This window comes from Salminus brasiliensis, chromosome 22 (genome assembly GCF_030463535.1).
Source record: "Salminus brasiliensis chromosome 22, fSalBra1.hap2, whole genome shotgun sequence".
Lineage (NCBI taxonomy): Eukaryota > Metazoa > Chordata > Actinopteri > Characiformes > Bryconidae > Salminus > Salminus brasiliensis.
Genome location: NC_132899.1, coordinates 24,255,222 through 24,273,959, shown reverse-complemented (window position 1 = coordinate 24,273,959; position 18,738 = coordinate 24,255,222). Strand labels below are relative to the sequence as shown.

At 41.8% G+C, this 18,738-nt stretch overlaps 1 protein-coding gene across 1 annotated transcript in view; it reads left to right on the top strand.

Moving 5' to 3' along the window:
* The window catches only part of snx29 (sorting nexin 29), a 164,471-nt gene extending 146,197 nt beyond the window's left edge, over positions 1 to 18,274 (top strand). Inside the window, exons 20-21 of the mRNA XM_072667776.1 lie at positions 6,022 to 6,161; positions 16,839 to 18,274. Of these exons, the coding sequence (XP_072523877.1) occupies positions 6,022 to 6,161; positions 16,839 to 16,968 (270 nt within the window). The 3' untranslated portion in view covers positions 16,969 to 18,274. The remainder of the gene's footprint in view (positions 1 to 6,021; positions 6,162 to 16,838) is intronic.
* Positions 18,275 to 18,738: the final 464 nt, after the last annotated feature.

Below are 18,738 nucleotides of genomic sequence, written 5' to 3'. Positions count from 1 at the left end.
TAGTTTACTTACTTTTAACCTCAACACAAAACCTAGTCCTGGTCCTAATCTTATCCCTTACCATAACCTTAATCTCAACACAAAACCTAACCCTGGTCCTAATCCTATCCCTAACCGTAACCATAGCCTTAATCTCAACACAAAACCTAGCCCTGGTCCTAATCCTATCCCTAACCATAACTTTTACCTCAACCCAAAACCTAGCCCTGGTCCTAATGCTAACCCTAACTTAAACCTAAGGCAAATCCTAGCCCTGGTCCTAATCCTATCCCTAACCATAACTTTTACCTCAACACAAATCCTAGCCCTGGTCCTAATCCTATCCTTGATCATAACCTTAACCTCAACTCAAATCCTAGCCCTGGCCCTAATCCTATCCCTAACCTTAACCTAAACCCTCAATCCAAATCCTAGCCCTGGTCCTAATCCTATCCCTAACCTTAACCTAAACCCTCAATCCAAATCCTAACCCTGGTCCTAATCCTATCACTGACCATAACTTTAACCTCAATCCAAAACCTAGCCCAGATCCTAATGCTAACCCTAACTTAAACCTAAGGCAAATCCTAGCCCTGGTCCTAATCATATCCCTAACCTTAGTCTTAACCCTCAATCCAAATCCTAGCCCTGGTCCTAATCCTATCACTGACCATAACTTTAACCTCAATCCAAAACCTTGTCCTAAGCATATCTCTAACCCTAACGTTAACCCTTAACCCAAATCCTAGCCCTGGTCCTAATCCTACCCCCATAACCTTAACCCCCAACTGTTGGGATTCACCAATTAGTTTAACAATATATGAACAAAATAATTCTCTGTTAATGCCCTCCTTCCCAAAATTGTGCATTCAACAATTCCATATGCATTCCAAAAAAAAATCCACTATAGATTGAGATTTTGTAGCTCATAGATTGAATGTATTCCTGCAAGTAATCACCATATTTATTATAATCTAATCTGATTGTTTATGCAAAAGATAATAATCTGTTATTTCTTGAACTGTAGTGAAATATGTGATATATCATTCTAATAGTGAAACTGTTTCATATCCTGATTATGTAACATAATTACACAGTCTGTTACTACCCGCACCTGCGTGTACTTCCCTATACACACCACCACAGTAGTGAATATGCCTATCCTTGGGCAGAACAGCTTGGCTTTCCTGACTGCACAAAACAACTGACCCGAAGACTCAATCAGAAGGAATGTTTGCAGAGATTTGCAGCGTTCCACTGGGCATCGCAGATCACTGTGTGCTTTGTTAGTTTCTTTCCTTTCCTGAGCCTTCATGTTTGTGCGAATAGACGAGTGCTTGTGTTTACTGATACAGAGGCTTGCAGTGCACTCACTGATCCCCACACACACACACACACACACTGTACATCTGATAATGCCTGTTATTACATCCACTTCCAATAAAATGGTGATATCCTCTACTGTGAAGCCATGTTTGCTTTGGAGCTGTGTGCCTGTGCCGAGTGCCGCCGAACACCGTTTTACACGCTCAGTTTTTCGGAGAGATGCTCTCAAGGGTTCCAATTAGGTGAATAATTCACTGTTTAGAAAAGAAGCGTTTAGAATTACAGCGCTGTCTTTGTCTGTACAGCGCAAAACAGAAACAGCATTTTTTTTTTGTCTCATCTCAGCGTCTTTTCTCTCGCCGTCATGCAGAGGACAGAGCAACAACAATTACATTCATTCTTTACTTGATGAGACACTTGTTTTTATCTCTGTCGGCTGGTTTTGTGCACAGGATATGGCAACCTGAGATTAGAAACAGTGTGAGGAATAAAAATGAACTGTACTGGAGGGGGGAGCGACTGAGTGGTGAGGGGTGTGGACAGGTCATCCTACCAACCCAGGGAGAGCAAGGCAAAGTATGCTCTCTGGAACTCCCAGCCACAGATGGCTGTGGCATCACTGGAGATTAAGCCTGAGATCTCCTGATGATTGGACCAGTGCTCAGGTGGTTGTATAACTCAGGAGCCACCTGAGCAACTTAGACAAGAGCCAAATTGTTGTGGTCAGACAACTGGGTCAGAACAGCTTGGTTAGTGCGGTGCTCCCGGTCAGCAGTGGTGAAAACCTATCAAGGGTGGTCTGAATAGGGATCTCAGTATCTTTCTGGATAGAAAGAATAGAAGAAATGGTTAATTTGTGTAAATGATCATAGTTAGTAAACAAGACCAATGTTGATTTCTATGGATTTCTATGGATTGTATGAGAGTTGGGTGTCTGTCTTCAAATTATATATTGCAAGTGGCAATCAGCGGGGTCCAAGCACTGCATGCTATTATTGAGCCAGTAGAGCTCAAATGATGGGCTGTGTTTTTAGGCTAAAACAGATATTTCTGATCTTATACGCACACCTATGACCATCTCACAGTATCTTAATTCTATATTAATGTGCCACTGTTTTAAACCCAGCCAGTCAGCTGCGGCATTGTGCAAAAGGAAACTTAGGTAAACAGTGTCTAACTTTTCCTGTTAGACTGCTTAGCTACCAAAGTTTACATTGACTAGTGATGTAAATATTATTCACATATGTAATTTATTAATTGGATTTTTGTTGCCATTTAATTAAATTCTGGCCAAACAGCATGAGATATAGATTTCTCAGGTTAACCCATTAAAACACTGCAAGACGTATTACATACTAAGGTGTATTATTCAGTAGCTACAGGGACTTCTGTACAAAAGATTAAAGGGTTAAGCTAATGCTACTCAGTCAGATTCTTGAGCTAAAGGCTAAAAAAAAAACTTTCAGAAAGTGGGAAAATCCACAAATTTCCACTTAATAAAAATCCTAGAACAGTGCTCACTGTTAGTGGACTACGTTGTGTGGCAGAGGAATTGTGTATTGTAAATTGTTGTAAATAAATACATTTAATTAAATTGATTTTACCATATGTTATGTTGACTGCTGTTTCCGTGGTGCCAAAACATCCTTCCTTGTGCTGAAATTGTAGTAATACACAGCCTCTCGTGGCTTCTTCCTTTAATTTATTAATTAATGAGCTAAGTAATTCCACTGCTGTTACCTCATGAAAATTGTTAATGCAAATTTATGTATAAATAACATTAGTTCAATCAGTGCTTTGTTATATATTCTACATGTAGTCAGGGTGAAATGCCAACATTACTAACTGTTTATTTGTGTTTCACTCTAGATGTTGTTTTGTTTCTGGTGAGAAATAAGTTTTTAGTTCCTCTCGTTGCCGGTTCTAATCACTGAGACTGACACTTTGCATTAAATGTTGTTGCTATTATTTTAAATTAAGGTGTGTGTCTGCATTGTGGGCAGTATTAAGACGATAAGCATGTGGTGGGCTGTTAGGGTGTTAGCTGTGCCACAGCTTTGTGAGGATGAGACTCCTAAGACAGGGCATTAAATGAGCGGTGGCAAGCACAGCCCTCATGAGAAAACTGATCTGACAGCACTGATCTCCCCCTCATATCCCGTGTCATAATCAACTTTTATGCCTTTTCATGGCTGTTAAAGCTAGATCGCTGTTAGAACTTCATGCCCAAGACACATGCTAGTGCTGACGGATGTGGTTACAGTGGTGTACATAACTCACACACTCTGATTGTTGGTGGGTCAGGCATGCCGTGGCAATGGTTAAGGTGTAAGGTGACCATACACACATATATACTGTTTAAAAAACATAAAGGGGACACTCAAATAGCACATCCTAGATCTGAATGAATGAAATATTCTCATTGAATACTTTGTTCTGTATAAAGTTGAATGTGATGACAACAAAATCACACAAAAATCATCAATGAAAATCAAATTTATTACCCAATGGAGGCCTTGTTTTTGGAGTCACACACAAAATGAAAGTGTAAAAACACACTACAGGCTGATCCAACTTGTGTAATGTCCTTAAAACAAGTCAAAATGAGGCTCAGTATTGTGTGTGGCCTCCACATGCCTGTATGACCTCCCTACAACGCCTGGGCATGCTCCTGATGAGGATCTCCTCCCAGACCTAAACTAAAGCATCTGCCAACTCCTGGACAGTCTGTGGTGCAACGTGATGTTGGTGGATGGAGCGAGACATGATGTCCCAGATGTGCTCAACCGGATTCAGGTCTGGGGAACGGGCGGGCCAGTCCATAGCTCCAATGCTTTCATCTTGCAGGAACTGCTGACACACTCCAGCCACATGAGGTCTAGCACTATCCTGCATTAGGAGGAATCCAGGGCTAACCGCACCAGCATATGGTCTCACAAGGGGTCTGAGGATCTTATCTCGGTACCTAATGGCACTCAGGCTACCTCTGGCGAGCACACGGAGGGCTGTGTGGCCCTCCAAAGATATGCCACCCTACACCATTACTGACCCACTGCCAAACCGGTCATGCTGAAGGATGTTGCAGGCAGCAGATCGCTCTCCACGTCTGTCACATGTGCTCAGTGTGAACCTGCTTTCATCTGTGAAGATGAGCCAGTGGCAAATTTGCCAATTCCGGTGTTCTCTGGCAAATGCCAAGTGTCCTGCACGGTGTTAGGCTGTGAGCACAACCCCCATCTGTGGACATCGGGCCCTCATACCATCCTCATGGAGTCTGTTTCTAACCGTTTGTCAGCTAAAGACACTTGGCCCTATTTTAGCTATCTTTAGGCAGCCCGTGAACCATGCACCGCTCAGCATGATTTAGGGCGTGTCAGTGTGTCTTTGCTATGGTAATGGCAGGAAAAGTATGACTTGTGTGACTTGAGATGCGCAAAAGTCATGGATTAATCATGGATGTGTTTTGGGCGTAACATGCAACAAACCAACCGGCTCATTGCTTGCCATTCCCTTTAAGAGCCAGGTGTGGTCTGACTTGGCGGATTGCTATTCAGTAATGTAAGGCGCAGGTGTACGCACGTCGGGCACACGCCTGTGTTGACAATTCACTGCTACTGACTATTGATGTCTGCCTAGATTGTGTATAGTCAGTGGCGAACCTGTGTTTTCCGTTGCCAAGATAGGACAATAATTTCGAGACCACCCTGCCCATCAGCTTAGATATATTCACAAGCTCCGTTGCTATTTAAACGCTGCAGATGGAAGGCATTAAAATAGACTGTTGGCGGGGTGTGAGATAGCAATGAGCATTGCGAATGCGCCTTGCACAGAGTGTAAGATCGGGCTCTATGTAGCATTTTTACCTTAAAATAGCTGCTTCAAAATCAGTGTGATGCTCCATTGACTTGTAAAGGGGAGAATAGCGTCCCTATGGATGCTATTGATGGACTCTGGTGGTGTGCTGCTGACTGCACTATGTAACTTTTAAGCACTTTGGAGAAGCAGACAGGACAAAGCTTGTGAGAACTAAGTAAAACTGCGTAAGCCATAGCATATATACGTTAAATCCTGTAGTATTACTCTACCGTGACTCTACAGGATTTTTTCACTTTTCAGATACCGCTCTGTATCTCCCAACTTTTAAAATTCACGAGTGCCATGAGGGCAAGGGCTCAAAGCAAAATGTGTCTTCACTGCAGTAAATGACACTCTCCACCTGTATGGGGAGCTCAGGAGCCATAAAACCCAGTTGTCATAAAATGATGCTGAAAGGCTCAAGTCCTAGTCAAAGTCTGAGTCCCTGGCTTTCAAGTCAAAGTTGAGTCTTAAGTCTTTATTAACATTTATATTTTTTATTTTGTCAAGTCATGTTTTTGATTGTGCATGACTGTGCAGAAAACCGTTGTGCTTGGTGTTTACTTTCTTTCTTCATACCCTATTTATGATTAAGCTTCAGTTCATTGACAGATACCCTGATGCTCTCCTGTAGAATCTCCAGAATTTTTAGGTTTATCAATAATGGCAAGCCATCCTAGACCTGAGGCAGCAAAGCAGCCCCAAACCCATGATACTGCCACCCCTATGCCTAATGGTTGGTATGAGTTCCGTATGTTGGGCTGCAGGGTTTAGTTTCCCACTAACATAACGCTTTTCATTGAAACCAAAAAGTTCTGTGACTCCATGTCCAAGCAATTTGGTGTGTGTGTGTGTTTGCAGGATGCCAAGTTTGTGGAGGAGAGAAGGAAGCAGCTGCAGGGTTACCTGCGTATGGTGATGAACAAGCTGATCCAGACACTGCCCGAGTTCATCGCCCACCCCAGCAAGGAAACACTGCTGCAGCTGCTGCCATTCTGCCAGTGGGTACACACACACACACACACACACACACATAAAACATGACTAGCCTTCGTTTGTATATATATATATATATATATATATATATATATATATATATATATATATATATATATATATATATATGTGTTATTATACTCTGCTGGGTATTTCCTCATGTTTTTTTTTTTTTTTTTTTGGAATTTAGGCATCTAACGTATCTGTCATATTTTTATGCTTTTATCATTTGAAAATAGATCAGTCCTGTAATTAGGATCTGTTGCTTTTCCTGAATCACTCTGGCTAATTCTCCATGCTGTTTTTAGAGCACTAACTTGGCTCCTCCATCTATCAGCTTCACCCTCCTTTCGCGTGCGGCGTATCACCGAATTGCTGTCAGTCCACTGACTCTCAGCCAGCTCCAATTACAAACAGGAGATTAATGAAAAAAAATCTCCTTCCCCTACATCAAAATGATCCGTATGAATTCAAAGGGAATTCCTGGCACAGCTTTGCAAATTACGAGCTAATTTAATGGCTTTTGGGTTGATGTAATTTGTGTATAGAGCCAGACGAGGCGTTGATGGGTCCAGCTGGGGTGTGGAGGAGGTTGAGGGAGGTGTGAGGGTGTGAGCAACACGAAAAGGAGGAGGCTGAAATTAGGAGAGTTTTTTTTTTCTTGTTTTTTTTTTTTTTTTTTTGGCTGTATGTGTGTGTGTGTGTGTGAGAGAGAAAATGTGTCTCAGCCTGCAACAGAAATAAGTTATGATTCAACTGACTACTGTTGATACTGTATCCAGTGTGTATTTTGCTTTTTGTAGGCATTAGGCCCAGCTGTAGTAAGTGTGAGATTACCTCTGGCAGACTGTATTTTCAGGAAGATAAATCTCTGCTTTCATGAGTAAAAATACACTGAATCTGTTGAAGAGGGTTGAATACAAAGGAGACCTAATGTCCCATAACAGAGACAGCGTAAAAGACAGAGTTCACTGAGTGAATATGAATGGGAATGCTCAGCATGATGGCTGTTTATTGGAAAGTCCAAAAAAAACACAGTCAGCTTGTTATTAAACTCAGGATTCAGTTGTAATCAGACCTATTGATTGATTGACCTATTGTCTCAGTCTCCGATATTTCTGTGTCTGATATTGTCAGTTGTGTTCTGATTGGCTGTCCAGTCAGGTTAACAGGTCAACAGTCAGGTTTATTTGTCATCTCAACCATATGCAAGTACAAGGTGGAGTGAAACAACCATGGTGCAGCATACAGCAGGACAACACAATGAAAATTATGCAAACACAATGCAAATTATGGCATATAGATATTTCACAGTTAACTTATAGGATATATCAACACAGCAGTTAGTGAGGTAGACGAGTACAGTATTTGTGTTTACTACAGTATTTAGTGGCATACATTTCCTGAGAAATTGAGGAAGGATGGGTGGGGTCGTCTGCTATGCTGAACAGTCCTGACATATTTAAAGCACCTAAGTCTATTTTTAACAGGTTACATTTCTATTTTATTTGGTAGCTAATGTTGCTGCTGGCACATTTTGTTAGCTAGCCAGATAAACATAAACTGAACCCAAGGCTTGGTTAATGAAGACAAAAAATATTGTTATATTGGACATGCAAACCTCCAAACCAGAGGGATAGTTCCTTTTTTAAAACATGGGAGGAAGGCACCTATTATCGACAGGTCTCCTAACTCCAACCACCTCTGCATATTGCGCAATTCCTTTTCTCCCTGGGCCATAAAAAATGAAACAAATAAAAAAGAAGTGGAAGGCCTTAGGTGGGAGCTGGCATGTTTAGAGGGATTTGCAGAAAGAGAGATATTGTGCAATACGCTGAAGCGCCTAGGCCTTTATCGACTACCTAAGCGGAGCATTTGCCCAACAGTGGCAGCAACCAACAGCAGAAATTGATTAATCTAGTATAGATGTGTGATCTCTTGGTGCTCTTGGAGGCCCCCTGGTGACGTTGGGACTCGAAGCGGCCACGTAATTCGAGTTTGCCTTGGATCTGGCTACCAAAATAAATAAGTAAATAAATAACCCCTGGTTTAAATGTCCATGAACCGAAGAAACTATGTAACCCATAGTGGATTAAAAATAACGTATAATCATATAATTGATTGTGCCATTCCAAAATTGATCAGTCGCATTTCACACCTCTAGTAATTCGAACTGATGTGAATCTGCTAACAGCACTCCCAGCACATTCAAAACAAAATCTTAACCAATTATTTCCATTAGAAGATTAAACAAATCCATATTGCTTGTTTTACAATAGCTGCAAGCTGCCAAGCTCTTACAATCACTCATGACAAACATACATGTCACCTGCAAACCTCATATCTCCAAAATGTCAAACTTAACAAGAGAAGAGGAAAAAAAAATGTGTAACTTTCAGTGGAAGTCAATGTAACAAGATTTGATTCCAGATTCATTTTGGAGCATTTCTATTGGTCCGTTCGCCATGAATCGCTGATACAGCATAACGAACAGCTGCCAGCTTGCACAGCTTGCATGACAGCGACAGTGTACTATGTGCTAAGCAAACATGCATCCATATGTGAATTCTCTTTCCTAAAATAAAAACGTTGAACATGTTTGTCTGTAAATAGCCTGTATTGCTAATGAATCGACTATTATTGTTTGTCTGTAAATTTATTTAGAGGTCTGTTACTATGTCTTTATTATATCTAGGCCGCCCTTAATACTGCATTTAATCTGCATATCATCAGATTATTAGCGTCCAGAAACAGCACATGCCTGCGTTCTGTTACTCTGTTTTAAGCCCTTGATAAGCCCGCTGGTGTTTTGTGGGCTTGACCTGTCCAGTGTAAAGCCCACTGCAGCAGCTTCGTCACATGTCTTCATGATTGACTAGCGTGACAGCCCGAAAGAAGCTGCGAGGTGGTGGGATTCTGTCACCTGCTTTTGTGTTTTCACAGAGACGCTCCCACTGCCGGTGGCTAAACGGCTTTGGTACGGCGCTGCTTTCACACTACCGTTAAAGTGTCCTGCTCTGATAAACCTGTATGAACAAACTCTGCTCTCCTGGCAGCGGCGGAGCTGAGGGAGGACCGTCACGCACAGGTTCTGGAGAGAGTGTGTAAGCGCTGCCGAGGAGACCCTTTCATGTGAAAATCAGTGTGTGTGAGCGTGGAATCCTGGCGTCTCCTCCTGACTCTTCACCAGCATGGCGTTTGCTGGGGCTGGAGGGGGAGGAGGAAGTGAAGGAGTATTTTGGGATGATGTGGTCAGCTGTGATGGACTTGTGATGGTAGAACAAAGGGTCTGACCAGTCCTATAAATGTCACTGATACACATTTTTACTGAATGAGGTGTATAGACATGCTCACAGCCTTAACAAAACCTCCTAACGCTCTTCTTCTTTTCCTTTACACATCGTCTACAAATGGCAGCTTCCCCCTTTATGATGAATAGACCAATGGAAATGGTCCATTTTTTTTTTGTTGTAAAATCTCATTACATTAGGGCCCATGTCATAAACTGTCTTGTGTTTCCCCCACCTCTTAGGTCCACTTAAGGCATTTGTGTGAGCTTATGTACCACAGTCATCATTCTTCTTTTTTTTTTACACAACCATTTTCTAACATCTCCAACATTTAACCTTTTGTTACTGTCCCTATCAGGACTGGTATATGCAAGTGAGCTCTTTTCTGATTTGCTGCCCCAGATTTGGCCTCATTTTAAAATAACATACAGTACATTATAACATCAGCATGAGTGAGCAGGGCTAAACTGCTGTAGACTGATCAAGCAGATGCAGTTGCATCTGTAGTGGTTGTGTTTGTGCAGGTGTTGCTGCACAGTAGAATAGTTTGCCCCCAATTCAGCATCTGCTAAATCTTCTGTTTTACAGTCAAACAGGGGTTTGGATTTGTCTTCCTGCTCAAATTGGCCTCCACCATTCCTGCTAACTGCCATTTCTTAATAACCTTACAATCTGAGGATACGGCTACCTGAAAATGCTTTGCTAGCTTCTTACAGCTTATTCTGCTTTGTGAGCATCAATTCTTTTCATTCCCAACTGATTGTTGGGAGAAGGTTTGAACCATAGCCCATACAAGCTAATTAGGATCTGAGATCTTTGTAAAAAGATATCAGAGAGAGGCTGCCCAAACATTTGCACAGTGGTTCTTTCCAGGTTTCATGAGTGTTGTGTTTGTAGCTAGTATTTAGCTTTCGTCCGAAGTTGATCTTGAACAGGTGGCTTTCTATTGAGTGTTGTAACCTCTATCATCAGAGGCCAAGCATCATGCACCATTATTGAGACAGAAGGATGATGGACATTGTTTTTAGAATGGGATTATGATAGATTTTGGGTCTTAAAAGAAGCAGTTGAAAGGGCTGTCGCTGTCTGGGATATTGTGAGACACTTGCTTCAGGGTTTAAACCTGCTCTTCTAAAAAAATTAAATAAATAATATTTAAAGATACGTTTTCGGGTTGCTGATAACCCTTAATCTTAAAGGGCCCATTTGATGGAAACATTTGCTTTATAATTTCTCATAATTTCTTATAATAACATTAGTTTAAAAATGCATTTACTCCATTAACTCCATTTAAATTAAACTACAGAAACAGTCCATTTTAAATTCCTAGTCTCTGCAGTGTCACAAACACCATTGTCCAAGTTAACTAACACTGAAGTTATGAGGGGTGTTTCAGTCCAGACTGCTTTTTGATTAAGGCATGTTGACCACAAGATGACCAAGCAGAAAGAAGTTCTTTTACATTCATCAGTCTTGAAGGCACTGTAATAAAAACAGTCAGTGTAATTGTGTAAAAAAGTTAGAAAGCAAGGTTGGCAACTTTGCATGTAAATGAAATACAGCAGCTCTTAGTAGATAAGTGGGCCTCAGGAAAAATATCCCCCAAAAAATGAAACGAGTTTGTTTATATCGACCGAACAATACTTTAGGCAGACCCTGGAGTGCAGGCCATGGTGTGCAGACTCTGAGGCACTCTGAAACTGGAGTGTGTGTTCGTCTCTGTCAGCCGATGTGTCAGAACAGGATGCTGACAGTGACGCCGCCTCTGTCCCCTGCTGCTCTGCTGGATTCAGATCTTTCGCTGGAGGGTGTGTTATTGTTGATTTGTGTTGAAGCTGTGTGTGTGTGTATGGGTGGGTGTGTGTGTGGATGGGATGGGTGTGCTCTGTTTTTGATTCTTATATAATGACTCCGTGAGGAGCTGCAGTTTTGACTGGCCAGTGCTCTGTGTGGACACACTGAATAGCCTGTGTGTGTGTGTATTAGAGAGGCGAAGAGAAGAGATTGATATATGGATAGATTGAGTACTGTGTGTGTGGCAGCACCTCACTTACCTGCATCTAACGTCTCCCTGCTGTTCAGCTTTGATTGAAAGCTTCTCCCTCTCTCTCTCCCACTTTCTCTCTTTCTCTCTCTCTCTCCCTCTCTCCCTCCCTCTCCCCATTCTGTCTATTGATCTGTCTACACTATATGTCCAAATGTTTGTGGACACCCCTTCTATTGAATGCATTCAGATACTTTAAGTAGCATCCATTGTTGACACACATGTGCAACATGCACACATACAGCTTGTCTTGTCCCTGTAGGGAAGTATTACAAATAGATCAGCACTCTCTGGAGCAGATCAACATATTGGCACTATGTCTAATGCCAGGTGTGGGCTAGAGGGGTTTAAAGCCCACCAGAATTGCGCTGTGGAGCTATGTTCTCTGGAATGATGGATAGTGCTCCATCCAATACTTTTGGAATGAGTTGAGTGATGAGGTGGGGTGGTGAGCTCTGTTGTGTCTTACGTACTATCTCTCTCTCACCATCACTGGCACTCTCTCACTCTCTCTCTGTCTCATGCGCTCACTTTCTCATGCTCTCTTACTGTCTCTCTCCATTCTGTTTTACTTCCTGCCATGCTGTCTCTCCTGCTTCCATGCTCTCTCTCTCTCTCTCTCTCTCTCTCTCTCTCTCTCTCTCTCTCTCTCGCTCTCCTTCTCCTTCTTTCATTATCTGTCTGTCATTCTCTCTCACTATCTTTCTTCTTTGCCATCTCTCTTTCTCTATCTCTGATCTGCTCTTACTTTTTCTGTTATTTGTCTCTATTCTTTTTTTTTAATTTTTATCTATCTTCATTCTCTCTTTCTCACTTCCCTCTGTCTCTCTCTCTCCTGCCATCTCTTACTTGCTCACCTACACTTTCTCTTACTATCTCTTCCCCCCACTGTTGTTTCTTGTTCTCTTGATCTCACCATCTCACCTTAGATCATACTCTCATACCATTCTGTCTTATCTCTACATATCTGTTCTACTACCTAGCTCTCTCTCTCTCTCTCTCTCTCTCTCTCTCTCTCTCTCTCTCTCTCTCTCTCTCTCTCTCTCTCTCTCTCTCTCTCTCTCTCTCTCTCTCTCTCTCTCTCTCTCTCTCTCTCTCTCTCTCTCTCTCTCTCTCTCTCTCTCTCTCTCAGGTTATCCACCCACTGATCCACTACATTTTTTTTATTAATGTGCATAAAATCAGCTGAATGAAAAAGCGAAAAATTCAATACAGAAAAACACTGAAAATATTCTAGAGAGCACTTTCAAGCTTGGGTGAAGTGAAATGGGCTGGCCGCTCTACCTGCCATCTCTGATCATCACACAGACAGAAAGCAGTCATGACTGCAGTAAAGGCAGCTACTAAAAAAGGTAGCTGCTGGAAACACGGATTGCTCCCAATTGTCTTACATTGTTTACAAATTTTTGAGTGTCATCTGTAGAGGAGAATAGTGGGTTAACGATACTCCCAGCCCATGATTCCATTTAAATTGGACTAGAGCTGAGAGGAGAAGGTGGGGGTGACTGGGCATTGGGGTCAATGTGCAAAGAAGTAAATTATAAACTCTGTATTGTTATGAGAATCTGATTGTAGTTGTTATGAACCTTGGTGTTCAAACAGAGCAACTGTATTAGATCACATTGAACAGACTCATTGAACACAGCCATTCATTGTCACGTCTTCACACATCTCAGCAGAAAAAGACCATCAGTAAATTCTGGATGTCTTTTCATTGCCCTGCCATCACAGCTCAGTCTACATCAGTACTGCTGTTATTAGCTGTATGAACCACTTCCTTTCAATGCAGTGTGTATGTGTGTTCCTGCAGGGGGAACAGAGTAAGAGACAAAAAGATGGCAGAGAGAACAAATGCTGGTGGCCTGTTCCTCTGAAGCGTTCAGCAGGACATTAATGGAAACAGTATAAATAGACAGAAGTGTCTGTGTTTCGTCTCCTCTGTGGATCCACACATTGGACTTCCACAGAGGACAGAGGACTTCCACATGCTCTGCCCTTTAGGACAGAAAATCAACCAAGTTTCTGATGTCTTTACTTTGTCTTAGCACCCCCCCCAATACACACATGCACACTCGCACACAAAGAAGCCACAGGGGCATGATTTTCTCAGGTGGTCGATCGCTTCCCTGGTTCCAGAGTAGTGTGGTTGTCATGGTAGCCAGTGAGTGAGGTACTGTTAGAGCAATCTAACAGTATGGCACGGCTACGTGTGTTTGTGCTCGTGTGTATGAGTGTGTGTAAGAGGATGGGTGTGTAACTGCAGCTGATCTCTAATCAGCACCCCTGTGTTACTTCTGGTTCTGCTCATTTTCAGAAACCACAGAAAGTGTGTCATTTATTGGCCATTTGAATAGAATGACCCCAAACTACAGTTACATACAGAACCTACAGTTTAAGATTTCCACTGTTCAGAGTCTATTTAAGCTGCAAGGCTTGTAAAAGGTCTGTTAAAGGTGTGCTGGCAAGAACCTGTCGACTGGCATCACGATACAGGGGTTACAGTTCCTGGGGTGGCTTGGCACCCCTTATCAATACTGTGCTTTTGAGAGTCAATGCATTGGAGAGGAAGTGTCTAATGGCTGAAGACAGAGTTTAAACACAACAGAATGAACCACTGTCTGCCACCAATCATTTTATGTGTACTATACATTTAAAGGTGGGACTGAGGATGTCCCTATCCAGTTATTTGGGCCCATGTTTCAATCCGAGTCTCTTAATGCTCTTAATTGGTATCAACCAATACTAATGTGTTCTGTGTGTTTGTATGAATAACACAGCCGCACAGTTTAGATAAGATGTGCTGCTGAATAATAGGTTCAGTAAAATTGCTTTATTTTTACTAGCAGTTGCTATATTGAGACATTCTGAAATGATCTATTTAGTTTAATCAAGACTTTGCTTAAAAGATTGTTTTATAGTGTGTTTAATCTTGTAATACAGTAAAACCTCCCTGACCATTCAGCTCCCAGTTCCTTTAAAATACTGCAGTCAGATCACTTATATATATATATATATATATGTGTGTGTGTGTGTGTAATGGTACACATTCTGAACTGATATCTGTCGTTGTTTGTTGACTACTGATGTGAAATAACTGCTCTATAGTGGGTGAATGTGCTGTAATTTGGGTTTCTGTAGTGTGTGTGTGTGTGTGTGTGTGTGTGTGTGTGTGTGTGTGTGTGTATTAGCATTAGCGGTAGCCTCTACTTGGTTTTGAATGCACTCTTCAGTGTCAGTCGATCAAAAACCAAGCATTTCAGTGATCGCTTATAATGTCTGATGTCTGATGATGTCTAATAATGGCACCTAGAGGTCACAATATGGGGCTGTGAACACTGTGGTTAAAACAAAGACTCGGACCTGGATTTAGATTAAAGTAGCCAATACCCGATCCATTAAAATATACCTGGATCGGCTTGACACCATTATCAATACTGTGCTTTTGAGACTCAATACAGTATAAAAAAAACACAATATTGCGATATGCAAATGTATAAATATTTTCTTACCTGCCTATTTTTTATATTTATGATCTTGTCATTTGATGATAAATAGGTAAACATGTTCATTGGACTTTAAATGGAAATTACAACTATCATGTTCTTTCAATTCCATTTTCTTATTCTTATTAGCAGACTGTGTTGGGTGGTCTCCATTTTTGTCATTTATTTTTTCTTTTAAACTATTACTTTTTCATTATTGCTAGACCGATTTGAGCCATTTAAGTATTTCATTGGCATAAGGCAGTCCACAGGGCTGCCAAGCTGAGCAGAGGACATTTGCTTTCAGGCCTTTTCATGCCAAACCATTTATGGCCTTGAAGGATTTACATGAAATTAAATGAAGCAAATACTTTGTTTTAGTCCATTCAGCCATGTAGAATTGCAAAGCTATGATGAAATGGTTCTTTAACTATTATTATAATACAGCTTGGCACATGAATGTCATGGCAATATTGGACTTTCATTGGTTCAGTGACACCTAGTATTTGGTTAAATGTCCCCTAGCAAGCTGTACCTTCACCAGATGCTGTCAACTACCAACACTTATTGACAGAATTGGTAGAGCTCAATTAAATATGTTGGCACAGATCCAACTTTTAGGCACAGTTCACATATTTGAGGTTAACATAAGTCTAACTGATGGTGCTAAAGTCCTTCTTCTCCATTATTGCACCCTTTTCTAACCAGATCTACTAGTACCACAAAAGGCCCAGAGCATGATGGTACCACCACCATGCTTTACAGTTGTTGCATTGTTCTTGGGGTTGAATGACTCACCTTTTTTATAGCTTTGAAATTATGCATGGTTGCATAAATGTAATTAATTTTTGCTTATATTTCATATATTGGAGCTCCTCAGGGTGTGGGACCGGTTTAACAGTGCAGTGAATGTCTATTTTGATGTGTGAAAAATGGGTCGCAAAGCAGAAAGGACTGCATTTGACCGTTCCAAAGGCCATAGTGTGTAGGAAGTAGCTGAAATTGTATCAAAAATGAACTTGTATCAAAGCGTTTGGTCATTCTTGTAATTCTTGAGCAAAAGTGAGCAAGGGCCTGTTGCGAGCCACTCCATATGCTGCTCGATATGTTCATGGCATGCAATTGCCTGCAGATTGTTCTTTCAGAGATTGGCCAGAGAAGGACCTGCGTTGACTTCTAGAAGAAATTCTGGCCGGGAAGCGAAACGATTTTTACTCGCCAGCGGTAAAACAAGCTGGCAGGCCTTTTCGTCCACAGTTCTGACGAGAGTTTCTTGTAGACTGGCATTTCTGACACTGCTTGTAGACCTGCATGACCATACGCTTCAATACACCTGCAGATTCAGATCCTTCCTCTATGACCTTTGGACGCCCAAATGCAATCACTCCTTTTCCCAATCAATAACATCTGCTTTGCAACCCATTTTCCAACAACGCTGCTCTGTACCACCTCCTCTCAATCTATGAATCCTGTCACAGACTCCACAAGTATCCATAGCCTGATCATCCTCGTGTAATGCCATCAGCAGAGGCCTGAAGTTACTACCACTTTAAACAAACAAGGAATGGACTTGGTTTTTATCCAGAGAGCTTATTTTTACCTTAAAATCCATGACACTACTATGTATGTTTGCTGGGAATGACCCACATATCAGTTTTAAAGGCACAACATAAAACCCAACTTTCTAAGAGAAAATCAGGGGTTAAAAAAAAAAGAAAAATGTGGAGCACTCTGGTTTACTGTGTGCTTGACCCGCCTGGTGTAAAGCCCACTGCAGCGTGTCCTTGTGATTGAGGAGTGTGACAGTCTGGAAGATGTGAGCTGTGAGATGATGTGATCCTATCACCTGCTTTTGTGTTTTCACAGGGACAGTCCCGCAGCCAATGACGGTGGGAGCAAATCAAATCGATCCAAAGCCTCGTCCCGATTTCCCCGGCTGGGCCGCAGCTCTGGCCGAGAAGCCCGCAACCCTGAGCCCCAGAGTGGCGACCTTTAACCTTCCATTCGCAGGACTCATAGTGGTGCCGCTAATGACCTCTGAACTGTGGATTCCATGTCGGAGGTAATCTGACAGTGTTTGTGGGGGTGGGGGCAGGATGGTGGTCTCAACCCTCCAGACTCATCATTAGGACTGAATTATGCTGAACTCAGCAACCCTTTTCTATTATGGATGTACACAGAGCCAGCAGCGGAAGCTAGCTGGGTGCTGAAGCGGGGGTCCAACAGCAGCGGGGTGGTTTTGCATACTTTTCTGTTCCTCTTTCGGTTTTGCAGTGGAGCTTTCTGTTACTATGGTGCCTCGTGTTTTATAGCAGATGTTGTTTTCGGGAGAAAGCAGGATGTAATTCTTACAAAAACATAAAACTTTGATGAAGCTGCACCCAGACGTGTGGCATCATCTGGAAATAACTTGCACATGGTCCTATACTCGACTCGACCACAAATAAAGGGGACACACCTTTTTTTTCTTTTTTTTGTTTTGTTACCATACTATACCATGTTAGGCACAACCATGTATTAATGTCTCTTCAAAGACCTCTCTATAGCTGAGCAAAACAATCATCTTCACTTTTTACACAACTTAAGTGTGGCTCAATGTCTGTGATGTATCAAGAAAGTAGTGTGTAGATTGTAGCTGAATGTTTGACGATGGTTTAAAAACAACAAAAAAACTTGAATATGCTGCTCGAGGAACTGCATGGAAAGTGATGGATTCTGCAGTCTGTGCACTCCTGCCTACATTACCCAGGTTGTCTGGAAGCCCCTGGTGGAAATTTCCAGGATCCACCGCTGTCTTTGATGACCCAGAATCTTATTACACACAGCCAAATGCACAGTGCGCAGTGGGGACTGACTTGAGCAATTATATAAGTGGACGGAGCTCCACTGAACGGACAACGCATCATGACTCGATGTTATTAACTGAGCACAATGACAAACCTGTGTACACAACGTCAAATGACCGCATTGCTTATCGACTGTTAAAATGTACATCAAGGCGAACAACATAATATTCAGTACCTTGTTGAAATGCATTGTATATAATGGCATTGCCATTTGCCTATATTAGCTTTGTGTCCATCTGTCCAAACCTGTTGCCATAACACAGCCGCTTTATACTGTACGTCAGTTTTGCAGCCTTTTGTAATTCACCACTACTTAGCAGACTGTATTTGATGGTTTCTCTTATCAAGCAGCTTCTGTACTCATTTGGTTTAACAGCAGTTTTGCAGTGGCATGGCTGCCAGCCTTAGACCAGTAAAAAGAGCAAAACGAATACATGAATAAAGAAGTGAAACAAAGCCTTGCTCTACTGTGTCACAATTTGAGGACCTTTTGGACTTGAAGTTAGCATTTGATGTCAGTGATGATATTTCCATGTATAATACATACCAGAGATGGACTGTGAATATACGAGTGTACATGTAACCTCCCTTTTCTCTAGCCATTTGAAATTCCTACCAAGGCTAGCTAGGACCATATCACACAATGCTACCAATGCTGCCACTAACGCAGTCACTGGACAGCTGAACGTGCTCGGAGGAGAACACTAACTGCCAATACTAATAATAGCTAAATGTACATTAGTAAAGTTCATACACAGTACAAATAACACACACAGGCACATCCACACATCTAGCAACCACCAGAGATACCCTACCCATAGCATGCACATTACAGTACCCTACCCATAGCAAGCACATTACAGTACCTACCCATAGCTAGCACATTACAGTACCCTACCCATAGCTTGCACATTACAGTA